General features: G+C 47.3%; 1 protein-coding gene across 5 annotated transcripts in view; it reads right to left on the reverse strand.

Moving 5' to 3' along the window:
• Positions 1-3,851: 3,851 nt before the first annotated feature.
• Positions 3,852-15,071, reverse strand: part of PHKA2 (phosphorylase kinase, alpha 2 (liver)) — a 60,544-nt gene continuing 49,324 nt past the window's right edge. For 3 of the 5 annotated variants that reach the window (XM_005870940.2, XM_014543452.1, XM_014543453.1), the window contains 8 exons: positions 14,764-14,865; positions 12,372-12,490; positions 11,573-11,602; positions 9,881-9,934; positions 7,982-8,152; positions 5,637-5,690; positions 4,720-4,920; positions 3,852-4,200 (listed from right to left, as the gene is read on the reverse strand). In XM_005870940.2, the coding sequence (XP_005871002.1) occupies positions 4,030-4,200; positions 4,720-4,920; positions 5,637-5,690; positions 7,982-8,152; positions 9,881-9,934; positions 11,573-11,602; positions 12,372-12,490; positions 14,764-14,865 (902 nt within the window). In that variant the 3' untranslated portion in view covers positions 3,852-4,029. The remainder of the gene's footprint in view (positions 4,201-4,719; positions 4,921-5,636; positions 5,691-7,981; positions 8,153-9,880; positions 9,935-11,572; positions 11,603-12,371; positions 12,491-14,763; positions 14,866-15,071) is intronic. The other 2 variants (XM_005870941.2, XM_005870942.2) reach the window with 2 other exon arrangements.

A 15,071-nucleotide genomic window follows, 5' to 3' on the forward strand; every position in this document is an offset into this window, starting at 1 on the left:
CTTAAAACACACAGTTATTTTCTGATGGAATTTTTCCCTCTCTCAGACAGACCATCAGTCAAGTACTCCATGCATCAGACTTGAGTACAGTCTCTCTCGCTGTTTCAGGTCTTCTCATTCCTCAGAGAACGGTCTTGGTAACTCAAGGACATGGCTTTTCCTAAATGGCTTTCTGAGGGGAACAAGGAGGCTCTAAGAAGGTGACAACAGCTTTACTTTCCTCTCACAAGAGCTATTGGTGGCCAAGTCTGGGAGAACAGAAGGAATTCTGGGAGCATGCAAAGTGCAGAGACGCACACAACAGATGGCAGGGACTTCAAAAGCATAAGTCACCTTGAAGAATAATGGTGCCAAGGGAGGGAGTGGGAAGCTTTTGTACCCTCTGACAACAAGGAAGCAGAGAAGACAAAAGCTATTTGCCAGACTTGTGCACAAGTCGATAGAACTGAGACATGGTTCTGCTGTAATTTACATCAAGGGAGGCCAAGCCTCCTGTCTTCTTGTCTAGAAATAAATGGCTTCAATCAACTGACAAACTGTTCTCTTGCCTCCTGATCTTTGGTCTTTTTTTCTTTTTCTTTCTTTACACAGCAAGCATGTACATGCTCTCTATGCAGGTAGCGAATCGGTAACAGTCTCTTCTTCCATTCACCACGCCTCAAGTAATGCAGAAGCTCTAACTCAGCAGTCACCAACCTTTCAGACCTCACAGACCACCAGTGGTCCGGACCACTGGTTGGCGACCACTGCTCTAACTGACCTCCTGACAGACAGCCATCCCGGGAGACATGGGCATGACCAGTAGAGCCCAGCCCTGGTCACCAAAAGGCATAGCTGGCCAGAGGTGAGGGGGTTGTGGGTTCCTGTGATTCCCTTGTGCTTACTCCAGTGCCAGTCTGTAGGCTTCTTGCCCATTTTCCAGATGGCTAAATTGAGGCGCAGAAGGCTAAATAACTCACCTAGGTCAGAGCTGGGAGGGAAGGCTGGTTGGAGTGAGAGACAGAACCTTCCTCCTTGCTGCTAGATTCACCTGGGTCAACGCCAGGGTGAGCAGCAGATGGGGCAGCTGGCTGCTTTTCACCTGAGGATGTTGAAAGAAATGTTTGTTTCTGGTTCTGAGACAAAACATTCTGCCCTGATCCCCAGCAAAGGTCAAAACTGGCCTCTCTTCTCTGAGGAGGGAGATAGGAAAGTGCACATCCCTTCAACACCACAAGGCCAGGATGGTCGGGACAAGGCCTCCACCATCCCCCTCCAACATCTGTTCCTCTTTGCTGCGTGGGCCTCAACTGCTCGTGAAAGGGATCAAACCTCAGAAGCCTGTTCTCCTTCTTTGAAGCTGACAGCTTGATGCCTGTGGAAATGCAGTACTATTTTAGGATTTCATTTGAAAGAGGTTTCAAAAGAGTGAATCGAGGGCTCGGTTGAATTGCTTATTATGGCTCTTCTCCTGGCCCGCGTCTCGGTTGGTGAGCCCAAACACAGCATCTGTGGCTTTTGCACGTCATCCACAGGCAGGTGATTGTTCTAAATTAGCACCTGGCTCCTTTTGGAGGGCCGTAACTCTTCCTGAGCCTTCTCCCAAGACGCAAGCGAAACTTTCACAGCTCGTACCTCTCCTATATTATCTATGTTTGAAATGATCCTCCAGGAAGTCTACCACATAGATTACATGAGCCCTGTTTATGGCAAGCATGTCTTAAGGACACAAAAAATAAAGGCTATGAAAATGCTACTATGAAACCTGGGTGGCTGTGACCCCCCCCCCCCGGACCCTCAGAGGCAAATGGGATCAAACAGGTTTCCCAGGGAAGATGCGGTATGAATTGGAAGGCTCTGGAGCACTGCAGGAGCTTGGGGGAAGGGGAGCATGATGCCTACACTGTTGCTGGGATCTGCCCCACCAGTGCCAGTGTTCGGGGCATACTCCACCTTGTCTGCCTCTCTAATACTGCCCCCACCACATTAACGCACGGTCGTCTTTTCACACAGGCCTTCCTTGAGCCACGTCTGCCCACAATGGTATAGAGAATGCTTTCTCAACACATGCTGATGAATAAAGGAAGGATCTAGTAATCTGAGGGGAACGGTTTTACGTACTGACATGAAAAGAGGGGGTGGGGTGAGAAGGAGAGGGAAGGAGGAGAGGGGGAATGTGGGTGTCATGGGAGTAGAAGCTGAGAGATCCCGGGACCTTTTCCTTCAGTAATTACTCTCTACCTCATAAAGGAAAGTACTGTGCTTTTGAAGAAATCGAAAACAGAGGCATTGAGGTTCCCTGTGTACGGTGCCTGTACACCACCGTATCTAGGTAGGTACACCAGAGCTTGTATTCTAGATAGTCTCTCCCAGGGACAACTGCAAGGTATCTGGATGGGACTGACAAGAGGCTCTTTAATAGGAAGCATCAAGAACTTCCCTCTGCTTCCAGAATAGTCGTCAGTACTTCATTTTGACTCTGAGGGGTGTCAGACACAGCGATGTCCCTTCAAAGCAGCTAGAGCATCGGCTTTCTCCATCATCACTTAAACTTCCAAGCAAAGATCCAATGACCACGTTCCCATTTCAGAGGCAGAGTTATCACAAATCCAATCCATCACTCTCAACCAGCCAGAGTTCACCATGTGGCCACCAGTTGACTGCCCTTTCAAGTCCTTTATTCACAGAAACTGTTTGCCAGTTGTCCTTCCCCTCCCCAACCCTGAAGACAATGCCTAGAGAGAAACTCCATCCCCCAGGACATTGGCAAAAGATTGAGGAGGCCCTGTTGGATCAGGATTTATCCTGGCTCCTCTAAAATCAAGGCCACCAACCACACCTACCTGAGAGTATTAAGATAGAAGTGCTTACAGGAGAGAAGGGCTTGAGTCCCCAGCCCCCAGGCTGGCTTTATCGTAAGAGAGAAGTATTGTTGTTGTGGGAGCACACCACCACCACCAATTTCCATGACCTCTGGTGTTGCATACTCATCACCTTGCTCCTCCAGAGAATAGAGGGAGGTACAGCTGGGATGGGAGAGTGATGAGGTGGGGCACAGGCCTTCCAGAGGGACTCCCTGCCTGCTTGAGCCCCAAAACAATTGCTAGCCCAGCTAATAAGAACAGTTCACTCTGCCACTACCATTCTGTTTTGTTTTGATAGATTCTGGAAAATGTGGGATTTTTCAGAAGGCAGGAGAAACCCCTAATTTATGGGCAGTCAGGATAAACTCCTTGAAGACCATGAGCCAAAATTAATGAAGGTAGCCATGCCAATAAAACAAGAGGTCAAGAAAGAAAGAAAGCCACAAGAAAAACAAACTTCCCCAGAAAGAGTTGCTCTATTTAGTAAACAGTTTGGTCCACAGACAAGCGACATCCTGTTAATATGTTCCCCTTGTCAAAGTCTGCCTGTGCAGCTACTGCTACTAGAAGGATTTTTAACATATTCAGTAGCTCACCGAACCTATTTCAGTAACTCTCTATGAGAGCCAATTTAAGCTGGATTTTCAGTTCACATTGCACTCAAAAGATACCAGTTTCCAATTCCTCCTCAGACTCCAGGAGACCAGATACTATGACAAAATGTTCCAACAAAATAGACCTAGAGACAATGATCCTATGCCACTCCTTGGGGAAACACAGGATTCCTCAGTTCTTTCTTTGTCTTGGACATATACTGTTTTCAGGTCACTGCCATCTCTGCCTTGTCAGTGTTTTTAAAAAATATATTTTTATTGATTTCAGAGAGAGGGAGGGAGAGGGAGAGAGAGATAGAAACATCAATGATGAGAGAGAACCATTGATCAGCTGCCTCCTGCACACCTCACACTGGAGATGGAGCCCACAACCTAGGCATGTGCTCTGACCAGGAACTGAACTGTGACCTCCAGGTTCATAGGTCGATGCTCAACCACTGAGCCACGCTGGCTGGGCCCTGCCAGTGTTTCTAATGGGACATGCTTTTGTGACAGCACAGAGGATCTTGAACAACAGAAGGAAGTTCCCAATGAGGCTAGGGGGCAAGTGACAGACTCACAGCACCAAGGCACTATTGCATCTGGCAGCCTGAATTGGGCAGCAATTCTTGCAAATGAGAAGCCACTGCCTTTGTTAGATAGGTCATTGTCCCATAAGCCCCACTTGGAGCACTGTCGTAAAAGAAGTGGCAAATGCCTGTGGCTTGGTCTTTCTCCAGGGTGTCCATGGCGCCAATCGACATCTGCAGCAGGAAAAGGCAGAGTAAAGAATAAGCAGACTTTAATTTTACAGCCCTGTGATGACTCTGTGTGCTGCAGGCCCATGGCCCATGGAGTTCCAGGCCTGGGGAAGGAGAGCCTAGAGTGCCCGGGGAGGACATTGGCCTCTGCTCCGGGCACTGCATTGGATTCCCACATGCTCCAGTTTACTGTAATAAGTGGATGGCTTCTCCTAATCCAAAGTGAGTGGTTTTGTCTACCCAGGGCTATATATGAGCAGGAATAGTGTTTGCACTAAAACCTATGCTGAAATGGACCAGTCCACTTCAAAGGTCTTTAAGTTTCCCAAGTGGCCACTGTGCCATTTTTTAACCAAATGGTTGATATTTTCCACCATCTGTGATGACATTTTCTTTGTTCGAGAACATTCTTTCCTATTGGACTCAGAATCTCCAGTCTTGATAAATGCCAGCCTAACTGGCTACCCTGCCTCTGTCCCCACCTTGGTTGTGGGGTGACTGGACAGGCCTGGACACACCTACCTGGTCCTGCAGGAACAGCTGGTTGGCCATCTGCACGATCTGGTCTACATGGATGATGCCCCCGATGCTGTTCAACTCTGCGTCTGAGAGCAGCGTCAGCACCATGATGGCTTCTACCAGCAGCTGCCGGTACTCGGGTTGAGGCACACGGTTCAGCACTGACTCAACATGGACAGCAAACTTGATCTCCTGTGGAGTCATCTGCCAAAGGGTCCAGCCAGGGGGTCAGGAGTGAGCCAGGACAGACACAGCCTGTCACCAACACTAACCACAGCACCCACTGGGTTCAGGTCTCAGCTCAAACGTTGCCTCCTTTTTGGTCATTGTCCTGATTCTGCCAGCAGGAACCCTCTGAAACAAGAGGCTGAGACTCTGCTCTGGGAGGCAGTTGGCCTTGTCCTAGCTTTATTTACCTAGCCCAATGGCCTTTGACTTCCTGAGGTCAGGGACCATTTCATATGTCTCATTCTTCTTCATCATTCTTGTAGCATATGGCATGGTGCCTTGGGCAGGGTAAAAACTAAAAAATCAGTTTTTAAAAGAATGAATAAGAGGAAAGAAACCAGGGAAGATGACTGCTCTCAGCAGAGAGAGGGGTCAGAGGAGGCTGCATGTGGATTTGATGAGTGTGGCATGCGGCTTTGCTCTTTTCTCTTAATAGGCTTTTATGGGGCAAATCTAAAGACCTTCACAGTCAGAAATGCTGTTTCTGAGAGGAAGGAGAAAAGGTGATGCTAATAAGTGTGGGAAAGAAACTTTGCAAAAATTAAGAGTAAGTAAGCTAAAAAGATCGGACCTTCAAATGGCCTGTCTATATATGTAAGAAGCTTGAAAGAAGTATCAGTGGTCAGAGTCCGTGACATAGAGCACTTGGTAGAAATGGTGGTAGGCCCGTGTTTGGGTTTTTCCCATCGTACCTCTCGTGTTGTTGAAGACGGGAGCACATAACCATCGATGGACAGGCCGTGACACTGCAAACAGAACACACATCCCATTTCAGTCCAATTTCAGCATGTGATTGATAACTATGCACACACATGCACACACACATGCGCACACACTCAAGTTGCTCTGCCCTGGAAACCTGCATGAGGGCTGGAACACGCCAGACTGTCATTTATTTTTAGAGAGCTGTTCTCACTGCCCACAGGCTGTGTTTTCGATGGAACAATCCTAGGGAACCAGCAGGCATGTTTCAGATCTCTCACGAACAATGCCCCAGGAGCTGCCGGGTCTTCATACACTTGGCTGAGAGGCCCCCATTGGTGCCATATAAAGGGAGACTTTCATGGCTCCTGCTGGTGAAGTGATACTTCTGTGCCTGTGCAAGGCATCTATTTTTGAGATTTCTAAAATAAGCAGCAATCACAAAAAAACTCGAGCACATGCACAGACACGCACACGCACACCCATGTATATAAATATCAAGCGCCAACTCAATACAAAATGCTGCTTTTTCATAATAAAAGTGTCTTGGTATTGACTCAGTGGAAGTCTAGATGGAAGCGTGTGATGCCCCAGGAAGAGTGAGGAGATTTTTCTAGGAACAGTTAGTTCTAGTCTAATTGGCTGCCTTCCAAATCCCAGTGTCTTGGCTGGCAGCAGATGCCCACCCCGTCCCTGGGGGGCTGAGGACAGAGTGGCTGCAAACACTAGTGCCTCTTGACAAGAGGCAGATAATGGAGAACTAGAGACCTCTGTGGGCTGTGAGGGCTCTGATACCACGTGGGGACCAGGAGCCCAGCTGCATAAGGACAGGGACCACTCTGACCTCCCCATAACTAGTTCAGTAAGAAAGACAGAGGCCAAAGGCTCCCTAAGAGTCCACAGAAATACCACAGCTGAGTGATGCTGTGGCTTTAGGAAGGAATTTGTATGCACTCATTTGGGATGACTTTTCTCTCCTCTCCTACTGTGAAATGAGCTAACAAAAATAGCTTATGAAAAAATCCGTCATGCCCATTGTTCCTGGTTTGCATAGAAGCTTTTTATTAAATTTCTTTTTTTATTGAGTTTATTGGGGTGACATTGGTTAATAAAAGATTTCACTTATATGTGGGATCTAATTAACAAAATAAACTAACAAAGTAGAGGCAGACTCATGGATATAGAGAGCAGACTGCCAGCTCTCATGGGGGAGGAAAGAGGGGGCTGGGTGAGAAGGGTGAAGGGATTAAGCAAAGAAAAAAAAAACAGACTCATAGACACAGAGGACAGTATGGTGATCGCCAGAGGGAAGGGAGGTGGGGGAGGTAGAAGAGGGTGAAGGGGGATAAATGATGATGCATAGAAGCTTTTAACTGAGGCTGACTGCCCCTCCGGGCAAGAGGAAAGACAAGATCTCCTGGGACCCAGGGAGACACAAATGCTCTGGGGTTTATGTAGGAGGGGGACAGAATGTGGGTACAGAGAGCAATGGGCCATAGGGTTTCCCCCACGGACCCCTCCTTGGCCATAGGCATTTGGGCTGGGCTCTTCTGCACTCAGGTGCATGCAGTGCATGCAGTCTGTGGCTGTCCCCTTACATCTGTTTCTGATGACCTCTGCTAAGATTTTTGCAGGCCACAGGAACAGTGAGCACTAAAGGGAGGGGTCTGAGGTCCCTTTCCTCCATGTGGAAGTCCAGGGTGTAGAGCTTGTGCTTTAGGGCACCTTCGTGGATACCATGCCTGTCTGATCATGTAGGAGACTAAGGGATGGGGGCGGGCTGTTCTGGGTCATCTATGTCATGGTGTTTTAATCCAAAGCCTGCCCTGCCTTCTCTGGTTCTTATGTATCTTCTGACTTTTCTACATTCCTAATATGTCAAAAGGGACGGTCCCACACAACCTGGGCTGTCACCTCATCTAACTTGCTGTGGTTCCAATCAGCAGTTCTCAACTCCGGGTGGTTTGCTGCCCAGGGGACAAATGGAGACATTTTTGGTTGCCACAACTGGGGAAGGGGGTGCTATTGGCATCTAGTGAGTGGGGGCCAGGGATGCTGGTTAATATTCCACAATGCACAGAATAGCCCCCACAAAAAAAAGAATTCCCCAGCCCCAAATGTCAGTAGTACCAAGGTGGAGAAAGCCTGTTCTAGGCTGTGAGCTATCCAAGGTCAGGGGCTATGTGTTCTGCAACCATGTGCTACTTGATGATACCAGTAGGTGCCACCATGCCTCACAAAGAGAGTAAGGGGGGGGGGGGTCGGTTCATTTACCTGGCAGTGTGTGTCCCCCAGCCCCAAGGCCTGCGGAATTCATTATAGTGGCCAAGCTCACCTTCTGAAGGATCTTCCACACCTTCTGGTAGAATCCCACAGGCACTCTGTTGATGGCCCCGTCCAGCCTTCTCCTGCGCAGCCACTGGCCCTGTCGCTCCCCCCAGCCAATGTGATGGCCTCCTGAGTCTGACGATGATGTGCCAGTGGGCGAGGGTGGGGTGCTGGACCTCTGCAAGACAGTGCGTGGCCTTCAGAAGCCTCATAGCTGGTGCTGCAAGACAGCTCAGTGAATCAGTCAAAACACCAGCTCACCACTTGCCCAGAGAAGACTGTGCCGCCTTGATTCAAGCCTAACCATTTCTTGAAGCTGGATTGACTCTTTCCCACACTGGTTTGGTTACTGAACTTGTTTGGTGCACTGCACCCAGCCCCATGAGGTAGCACTGCAACAAGGACCCCAGCCTGATGGGGAGGCCAAGCAGCTGACAGTGTGGGCTCTGGGATCAGCTGCGAATCCCAGCTCAGCACTACCTGTGGCAATTCCTGACCCTGACACTGGCTCCAGGCCTCAACCTCATCTACACCTTGGGACACAGTTGGACTGTCCCGTAGCACTCACTGAATGAAAATACAGAAAACCCCATGAACACGCATGGCTGGTTGTAAGTGCCCACGGGGGCCCTTGGAGTAGGTGAGACCACCCGCCCAGAGGTACTGCAGCCCAGGGAGACAAATGCCAAAGTGCCCACTTCTGCAGTGCCACAGAGAACTGATCACCTCCCTATAACATGGGGTGAGTGTGTGGTGGGTGGGGGAGGTTTTGGAGCCCAAACCAAAAAGGCTGGGGATCCCCATTTAGTAGTGAGGACCCCAGAGAGTATTGTATATGTGTTTGTCCTTTTCAATCTGCTCTCAGCCTGTTCTCAGCACAGCGCTTTACCCTAATTTGGGGCAATGGCTGCCTCTGCGCCAGGAAAACATGCTTTGCTGAAGCAGAGGGAGAGATGTCATCTCCTGCCCACCTCCCTGCCTGAGGCTAGACTTATTCTGGCTTCCTCGAGGCATGTGCTAGGGCAGGGCCTGCACATGTCCTCAGAGGTGGCTCTGAGAGGTTCCCATCAGGGGCCTGGAGACCAGGCTTGAATGTGGGGACCCCCAGAAGCAGATGGGGTGAAGCCATACCATGCTCTCTCCCTGCAGCAAGGCTCTGGGCCTGCCTTCTTCCCATGGATGGATTCTAAGCACATGGTCTCCAGGTTGGAAAGGGATAACCTAAATCCTTATCATTATCTTTGTTCTGGACTACCTGGCATTTTCACTTCTCAGTGCACAATATTAAATTGAAAGGTTTAAAAATGAAATCCAAATGTTAAGCATGCTACTAGGGCAGGAGGCAGGAGTGTTCTCTATGGAGTCATTTTGACTTCATGGGATCTTATTTTGAAAAGGCTGTTAGGCTGGGCTATTCCATTGGGCTCATTACTGCAATTTAAATACGGCAACAATTAGATACAAATAAAAGTAATTACAGCCGCACTCATCAATGACTCAGCTGGTTTCCTCCTTTTCATTTCAGGATGAAGATTCAGATTTGCCTCAGCGATTCCCACACTTCCTAGTCCTCCACTTTATGTGAGGCCTCATGCCAAGCAGAGCATTATGAGTACACAATGCTAATGAGCACATGCGGGCAATGGTTCGCCACCATGGCTCCAGGGAGAGGCACAAAACCAATGCCTCAAAGGTTCCAGAAGCTCCTGGACAAACAAAGCTCAGTTTAAGAACTTCTTGGCTTTCTAGGCTCTACTCCTAATGACAGACAAATGAAAACATTGAACGCTGTTTAAATCTTCAGGAATTAGGGATGAGGAGGGAGCATGAGAAGGGCAACAAGAGGATTGACAAACCACAAACAAGGAGGCGGCAGTGGGTACAAGGGTTGGGACACATGGTTTACCATAGACTTGAAGCAATGTGAGGTGCTGGATGCGGCCTGGCTCACAGAAAAGAGCTACAAGACAAAGAGAGTCCATTCAGTCATGTGCACTGATACCAAAGGATACAAGCAGAGAGGAGGAACATAGAACAGTGTGGAAAATACCCCCAGAAAGAAGGTGCTGAGGATGCAGGTGGACAGACGATCTCATTCAGCAACCAGGCAAACAGCCCCAGAGACCAGGCAGGCAGAGCTCTGGGCTCTGCGCAGTGAACTTGGGAAATGCTCTTTCTCTCAGTATGAAATGGTACCACGTTCCACTCAGATGTGGAGGGTTCCTCATCAAGTTAGGACCCAATTTACTTCCCAAAGTCACAGCCATGAAAAACTAATCTTTTGTGTTAAGAGTTGTAAAATCTTCAGAGAGCAACAAAATACCCATAAAAAGCATTTAGCATCGGGCACCTACTGGCATTCAATAGATATTTGTTAAATGAACAAATAAAATCAGGCTGATGACCTTTGGGCAAATAACTATTTCCTCGTCTAAAAATCTAGAATGTACCCTTAATATTTCCTGTCATACACATGTGCACCCACGCGTGGAGTTCTTGCAAAAATGAACAGACATTTCAAATGCCATGGCAGCTATTAAATTTTGGATAGAGAAAATGTGTCCTTGACGGAAGTGGCCAAATACAAAACTTGTACTTGGTTAACTGACTCTAAAGTCATCAAAAAAAAAAAAAGGTGATCATTGTGTCCCCATAATATGCAAGGACATTAAATGGAGACAGAAGAAACCACCCATATTCCCCCCGGAAGGTGCCATGGGGATGTGAATAACCAGAGGGATGGTGCCACCAAGTGGCTGGCAAAGGAACATGTTTTGGAAAGTCTGTTCTTTACTTGGAAAGAGCATACATTTCAATGAGAGAGCACAGTGTTTTACCCTGGGACAACAGAGCCTGCATGTCATTATATGATTCCTCTACACTCTCTTAGTCATGGAGACATTAAATCATTAGGAAGGTGACTCCAATTTTCTGGAGGAAGGAGGAGGAAGCATGGAACAAGGGTGATATAAAAGAACGGTGCCCTTACATTTTTTTCCTTTCAGGGTTAAATCCCCCCAGGCAATCTGGGGATAGGAATAGGGTATACTTTCTACCGATACAATCAATGACCACATTTTACTTTTTCCTATTTATTTCCCTTTTATTTTACAGACACCTCTGCTGGAGCAAAGCCCAGAACCATCTCTTTCACAGAGTATCCTACAAAACCCCAGAGCAGCGGTTCTCAACCTGTGGGTCGCGAATAATGAAAATACATCCTGCATATCAGATATTTACATTATGATTCATAACAGTAGCAAAATTACAGTTATGAAGTAGCAACGAAAATAATTTTATGGTTGAGGGTCACCACAACATGAGGAACTGCATTAGGAAGGTTGAGAACCACTGCCCAAGAGTTTAATAAATGGACTTTGTTTAAAGGCCGGAGCAAGGCCATTTCTCCTGCTTTCAAGTCCAGCACTCTGCCTGTCCCCAGGGCTGCCCGCCACAGCTATGGAGTCACCTCCACCCAAGCCTGACCACTCGCCAAACGTTCAGACTCTCTGTATTCATAGCCTTGCTTTCCACATTCGAGCCAGAAAGAACATGAAGCACGCACAGTAAAGGGCGAAACAAGACAAAGATGTTTCACCTGTCCATCGGTACTAAATCGCCTAGTCATCTGAAAGTAAAAATACATCAGGAAATAAATAAACCAGTTTCGAATCAAGGGTGCCCTGCTACTTCTATCACCCTCTAGACAACCCAGGAAGTGCTGTTCCAAATGCAGGGCAAATGACCCGTTATTGTCTCCTGGACTCTATCTAGTGGGTCATCATTTAAAGTGGAGAAGAAAACCCGAGTTCATTTCATAGTCAGAAGGACACTGTTTTCTACTGTAGATCATGGTCAAGTCCTAGCACAGTACCAGCACATTAAGACTGAAAAGCTTTTGACTTGTAGTTCTGTGAGGTCAGTTCAGAAGGAATTTATTGTGAATTAAATAAAGGTGAGCAAAGAAAAGAGACACTTGTGGCTGGTGGAAAATACAGGTATCACCAGCATTCCATTCTATTTCTAGATTCCTCTGGTTATTTCATTTGAAGGGCACATTTGATGGAGAGATGATGCAGTTACTTTTTGCACATCTCTATTTTTTAAATGGCTTTGGCCCACTCAAAAGAGCCATTCTCAGCAACAGAGGCAAACATGGAGAAGGGTGTTTTCTGGAATGTTCACGTAACATGTTAAAGTTAAGGATGAGCATGTGTGAGTAGCTCTGAGATATCTGGGTATGGGGTGTGTTCAGATTCCAGGAGAGAAGGAATCTCATCCCCTACAAAGAGCAGGCTATGCCCTACATGCCCTGGGTTTCTATCACTTTCTGGGGTGAGCCCAGGTAGGGAAACCACTTCTCTCCTGGCACCGTCACCACCAACAGCTCTTCTTACCTGTTTCATCTCACTTCTTAGCCTGTTGATGCCACTCCTCTCAGTTTTGGTGACTCCAGTATGTCCCACCTCGTGGATGGAGATGGCAGGGCTAGATGTACAAGAATGGATAGGTCGCACTGGAGAGGAAACACAGATGGTTTTTAGAAACTATATAGCATTCACGCTGAGTAAGGAATACGTGCAATGTGCTTATTTTTATCCACATCTCTCTCTCCCCCCTTGATTATAAACTCCATTAGAGGAGACCTCATCTGCCCTCCTAGAACCATATCTGCTACACAGCCCAGGCTCAATATGTGTTTGAGTGAGTGGATGAGAGTGAACATCGCTTAAGCAGCATGCAGAAAACACTGGGTGGTCATAAAATCCTTTCATGAATTGGATATTTTAAAAGTAACTTCTTTACTTCTCCAAAAGCATACCTTCCTTGTACAAAACAGACCACCCATTTAAGGGGCCTTGGGGCTGGAGAGGGAAGTCTTGGGAGAACAAGTCAAACCAAGGGCTAGAGGCAGAGAAGATGTGGCTGCCTGAGGGTCAGTGAATTGCTGTGTCACAGAAGGGGCAGGGAGACCTCCATCATCTCACTCTCAACCTGCTGCACTCACACCTGCCTATGGCCCTGCCCCCAATACCTGGTTCCCCATGCTGTGGTCACAGTGATCACTCTAAAAGGCAAGTGTGATCATGTCACTGTCCACTCAGAATCCTTCCAAGCTTAGTTCTATCTTCAGGATATAAAGCCCAATCAATCCTTCCAGTGGCACACAGAGCCCTACGGACGTGAGCCCCACCTGCCCCTCTTAGCTCTCCACTCCAGGCCAGACACAAGGTGCTGGGCATTTGCACATGCTGCTTCCTCTAGTCCCATCTGCTCCTCACTGCCCGGCATATCCTCTCCTTCTGCAGGCCCAGTTCAAAGGTCACCTCCTCAGGCAGCATTCCCTGCACGCCCAGCCTTCCCAACAAACTTACCACTGAAGCCATGCTGTGAAGGATACTGCCCAGGGGAGCAGAGGCAAATAAGGAGTTAGGGGCACCAACATTTAAAGCACAGCAGAGAGGGAGGGACCCACAAAGGAAACAATGATTAGCTGGAGAGGGAGGAGGGATACCAGGAAAGAAGCCAAAAGGGTTTGGGAGGCTACAGTGAGGCCTGTATGGGGTGAGCATTAGCTGGAAATATTTAACTCAGATATCTCAGGATTTAATCAAAATTCTAAGACTCTCTGCATTTTGTAATTTATAAAAATTGAACAATTAAAAAGTACAATTAACAAATGATGTTATATGTCAAAATACAGGGCCTCTTCTGGCCTTGCTTGCAATTAGACATATTTATGACATTACTCTGTTCCTAGTTTTGTAAGCATCTATAGTTTTATATCTGATAACAAAATTTTAGTAATTATCTGTGTCAAAGCATGTATATTATTTTGATGAGCAGAACACATTAAATATTTATCTTGTACATTTACATTTCAAGGATCGGGTGTTGAAAGAACTGAAAATTACTTTTGGAAAAGGATCTCGAGCACGCCTCCTTCAGGAAAGGAGAAAAGCCACCAAAACCCCTCTGAAGGCACAATGTGGCTTTGTTAGCCGGCTGGCGCACACTCTGGGGGAAAATATTAAGTACCCAATGTCCTTCTTATTAAATAAAAAGAATGACAGCCCACGCTGCATTTCTTTGGCTTGATTAAATAAATTCACAAATGTGTCTGCAAATCATTTTGCTCTATTATGAGGAGAAATGATAATTGCTTCAATTACAATTAGAGAGCATTTGAGAACAGTATTCCACCAGGACTTGGGTGATTATATTTCCTAACACTGCAAACAGGGTGTCGGTACAGATAAAAACGGAATAGGCCGTCCGGGGAGGAAGCAAAGTCACTCAGCAAGAAGGTATTGTGAGGTTGCAGAGGGCTCTTTTCTGAGCCCCATAAAGGGAACTAGGATCTGCTTGAGGACACTTCTGTCCAAACCAAAGGTGGGGCACTCAGGTGTTCAGAAAAGACAGCCCTTTCATCCTGATGCCCTGATTAACTCACCCCTCCTAACACCTGTGCACAGTGACAGTACCTGGATCTGACAGAAGGAGGAAGGCAGCAGACCAAGGTGCAGAGGTGTGCTCACCACACCCACGTGGGACCAGGACTGTCCCAGCAAGCCTATGAGGGTCACAAAGCCCGACAAGCTGGAACCTTGTCCCTGGGACTTTATCCATCTCGGTAAAGTAGGAACCTTACCCTCATATATTATGCCCTGAGTTGCAATTTCTGATGTCAAGTTGTATATAAATGAAGCCGTTTCAGGCAATGCTGGATGCATCAATCAGGCCCTCTCTGCTTTCCTCCCCACAGAGGTAAAATGAGCATTTACTTACTGCTTCGTTCAACGCCAAATTCCTTTCCACTTAGAATATGATGCAGGAGATTTTTCATATCAAAAGGGCTTAGGTTCATCAAACTTTCAGAAGCTTCTTCTCCTAAAAACAAACATTTTGTAAGTGTCTCAGACACAAGGCTGGTGGTAGGTGAAGGTAGAGTTGGATGGGCCTTGGGGTGACAAAGGATGCTGTGGCAGGTTTCCCTACTCAGGATTACCTCTCTACTGCTTCAGGGCTGAAATGTACTGATCCTTGGTGATTCTAAATGCTACTGTTTAAGTTATGTATTTTCTTAACTGTCGCAT

This window comes from Myotis brandtii, unplaced genomic scaffold (genome assembly GCF_000412655.1).
Source record: "Myotis brandtii unplaced genomic scaffold, ASM41265v1 scaffold326, whole genome shotgun sequence".
NCBI lineage: Eukaryota > Metazoa > Chordata > Mammalia > Chiroptera > Vespertilionidae > Myotis > Myotis brandtii.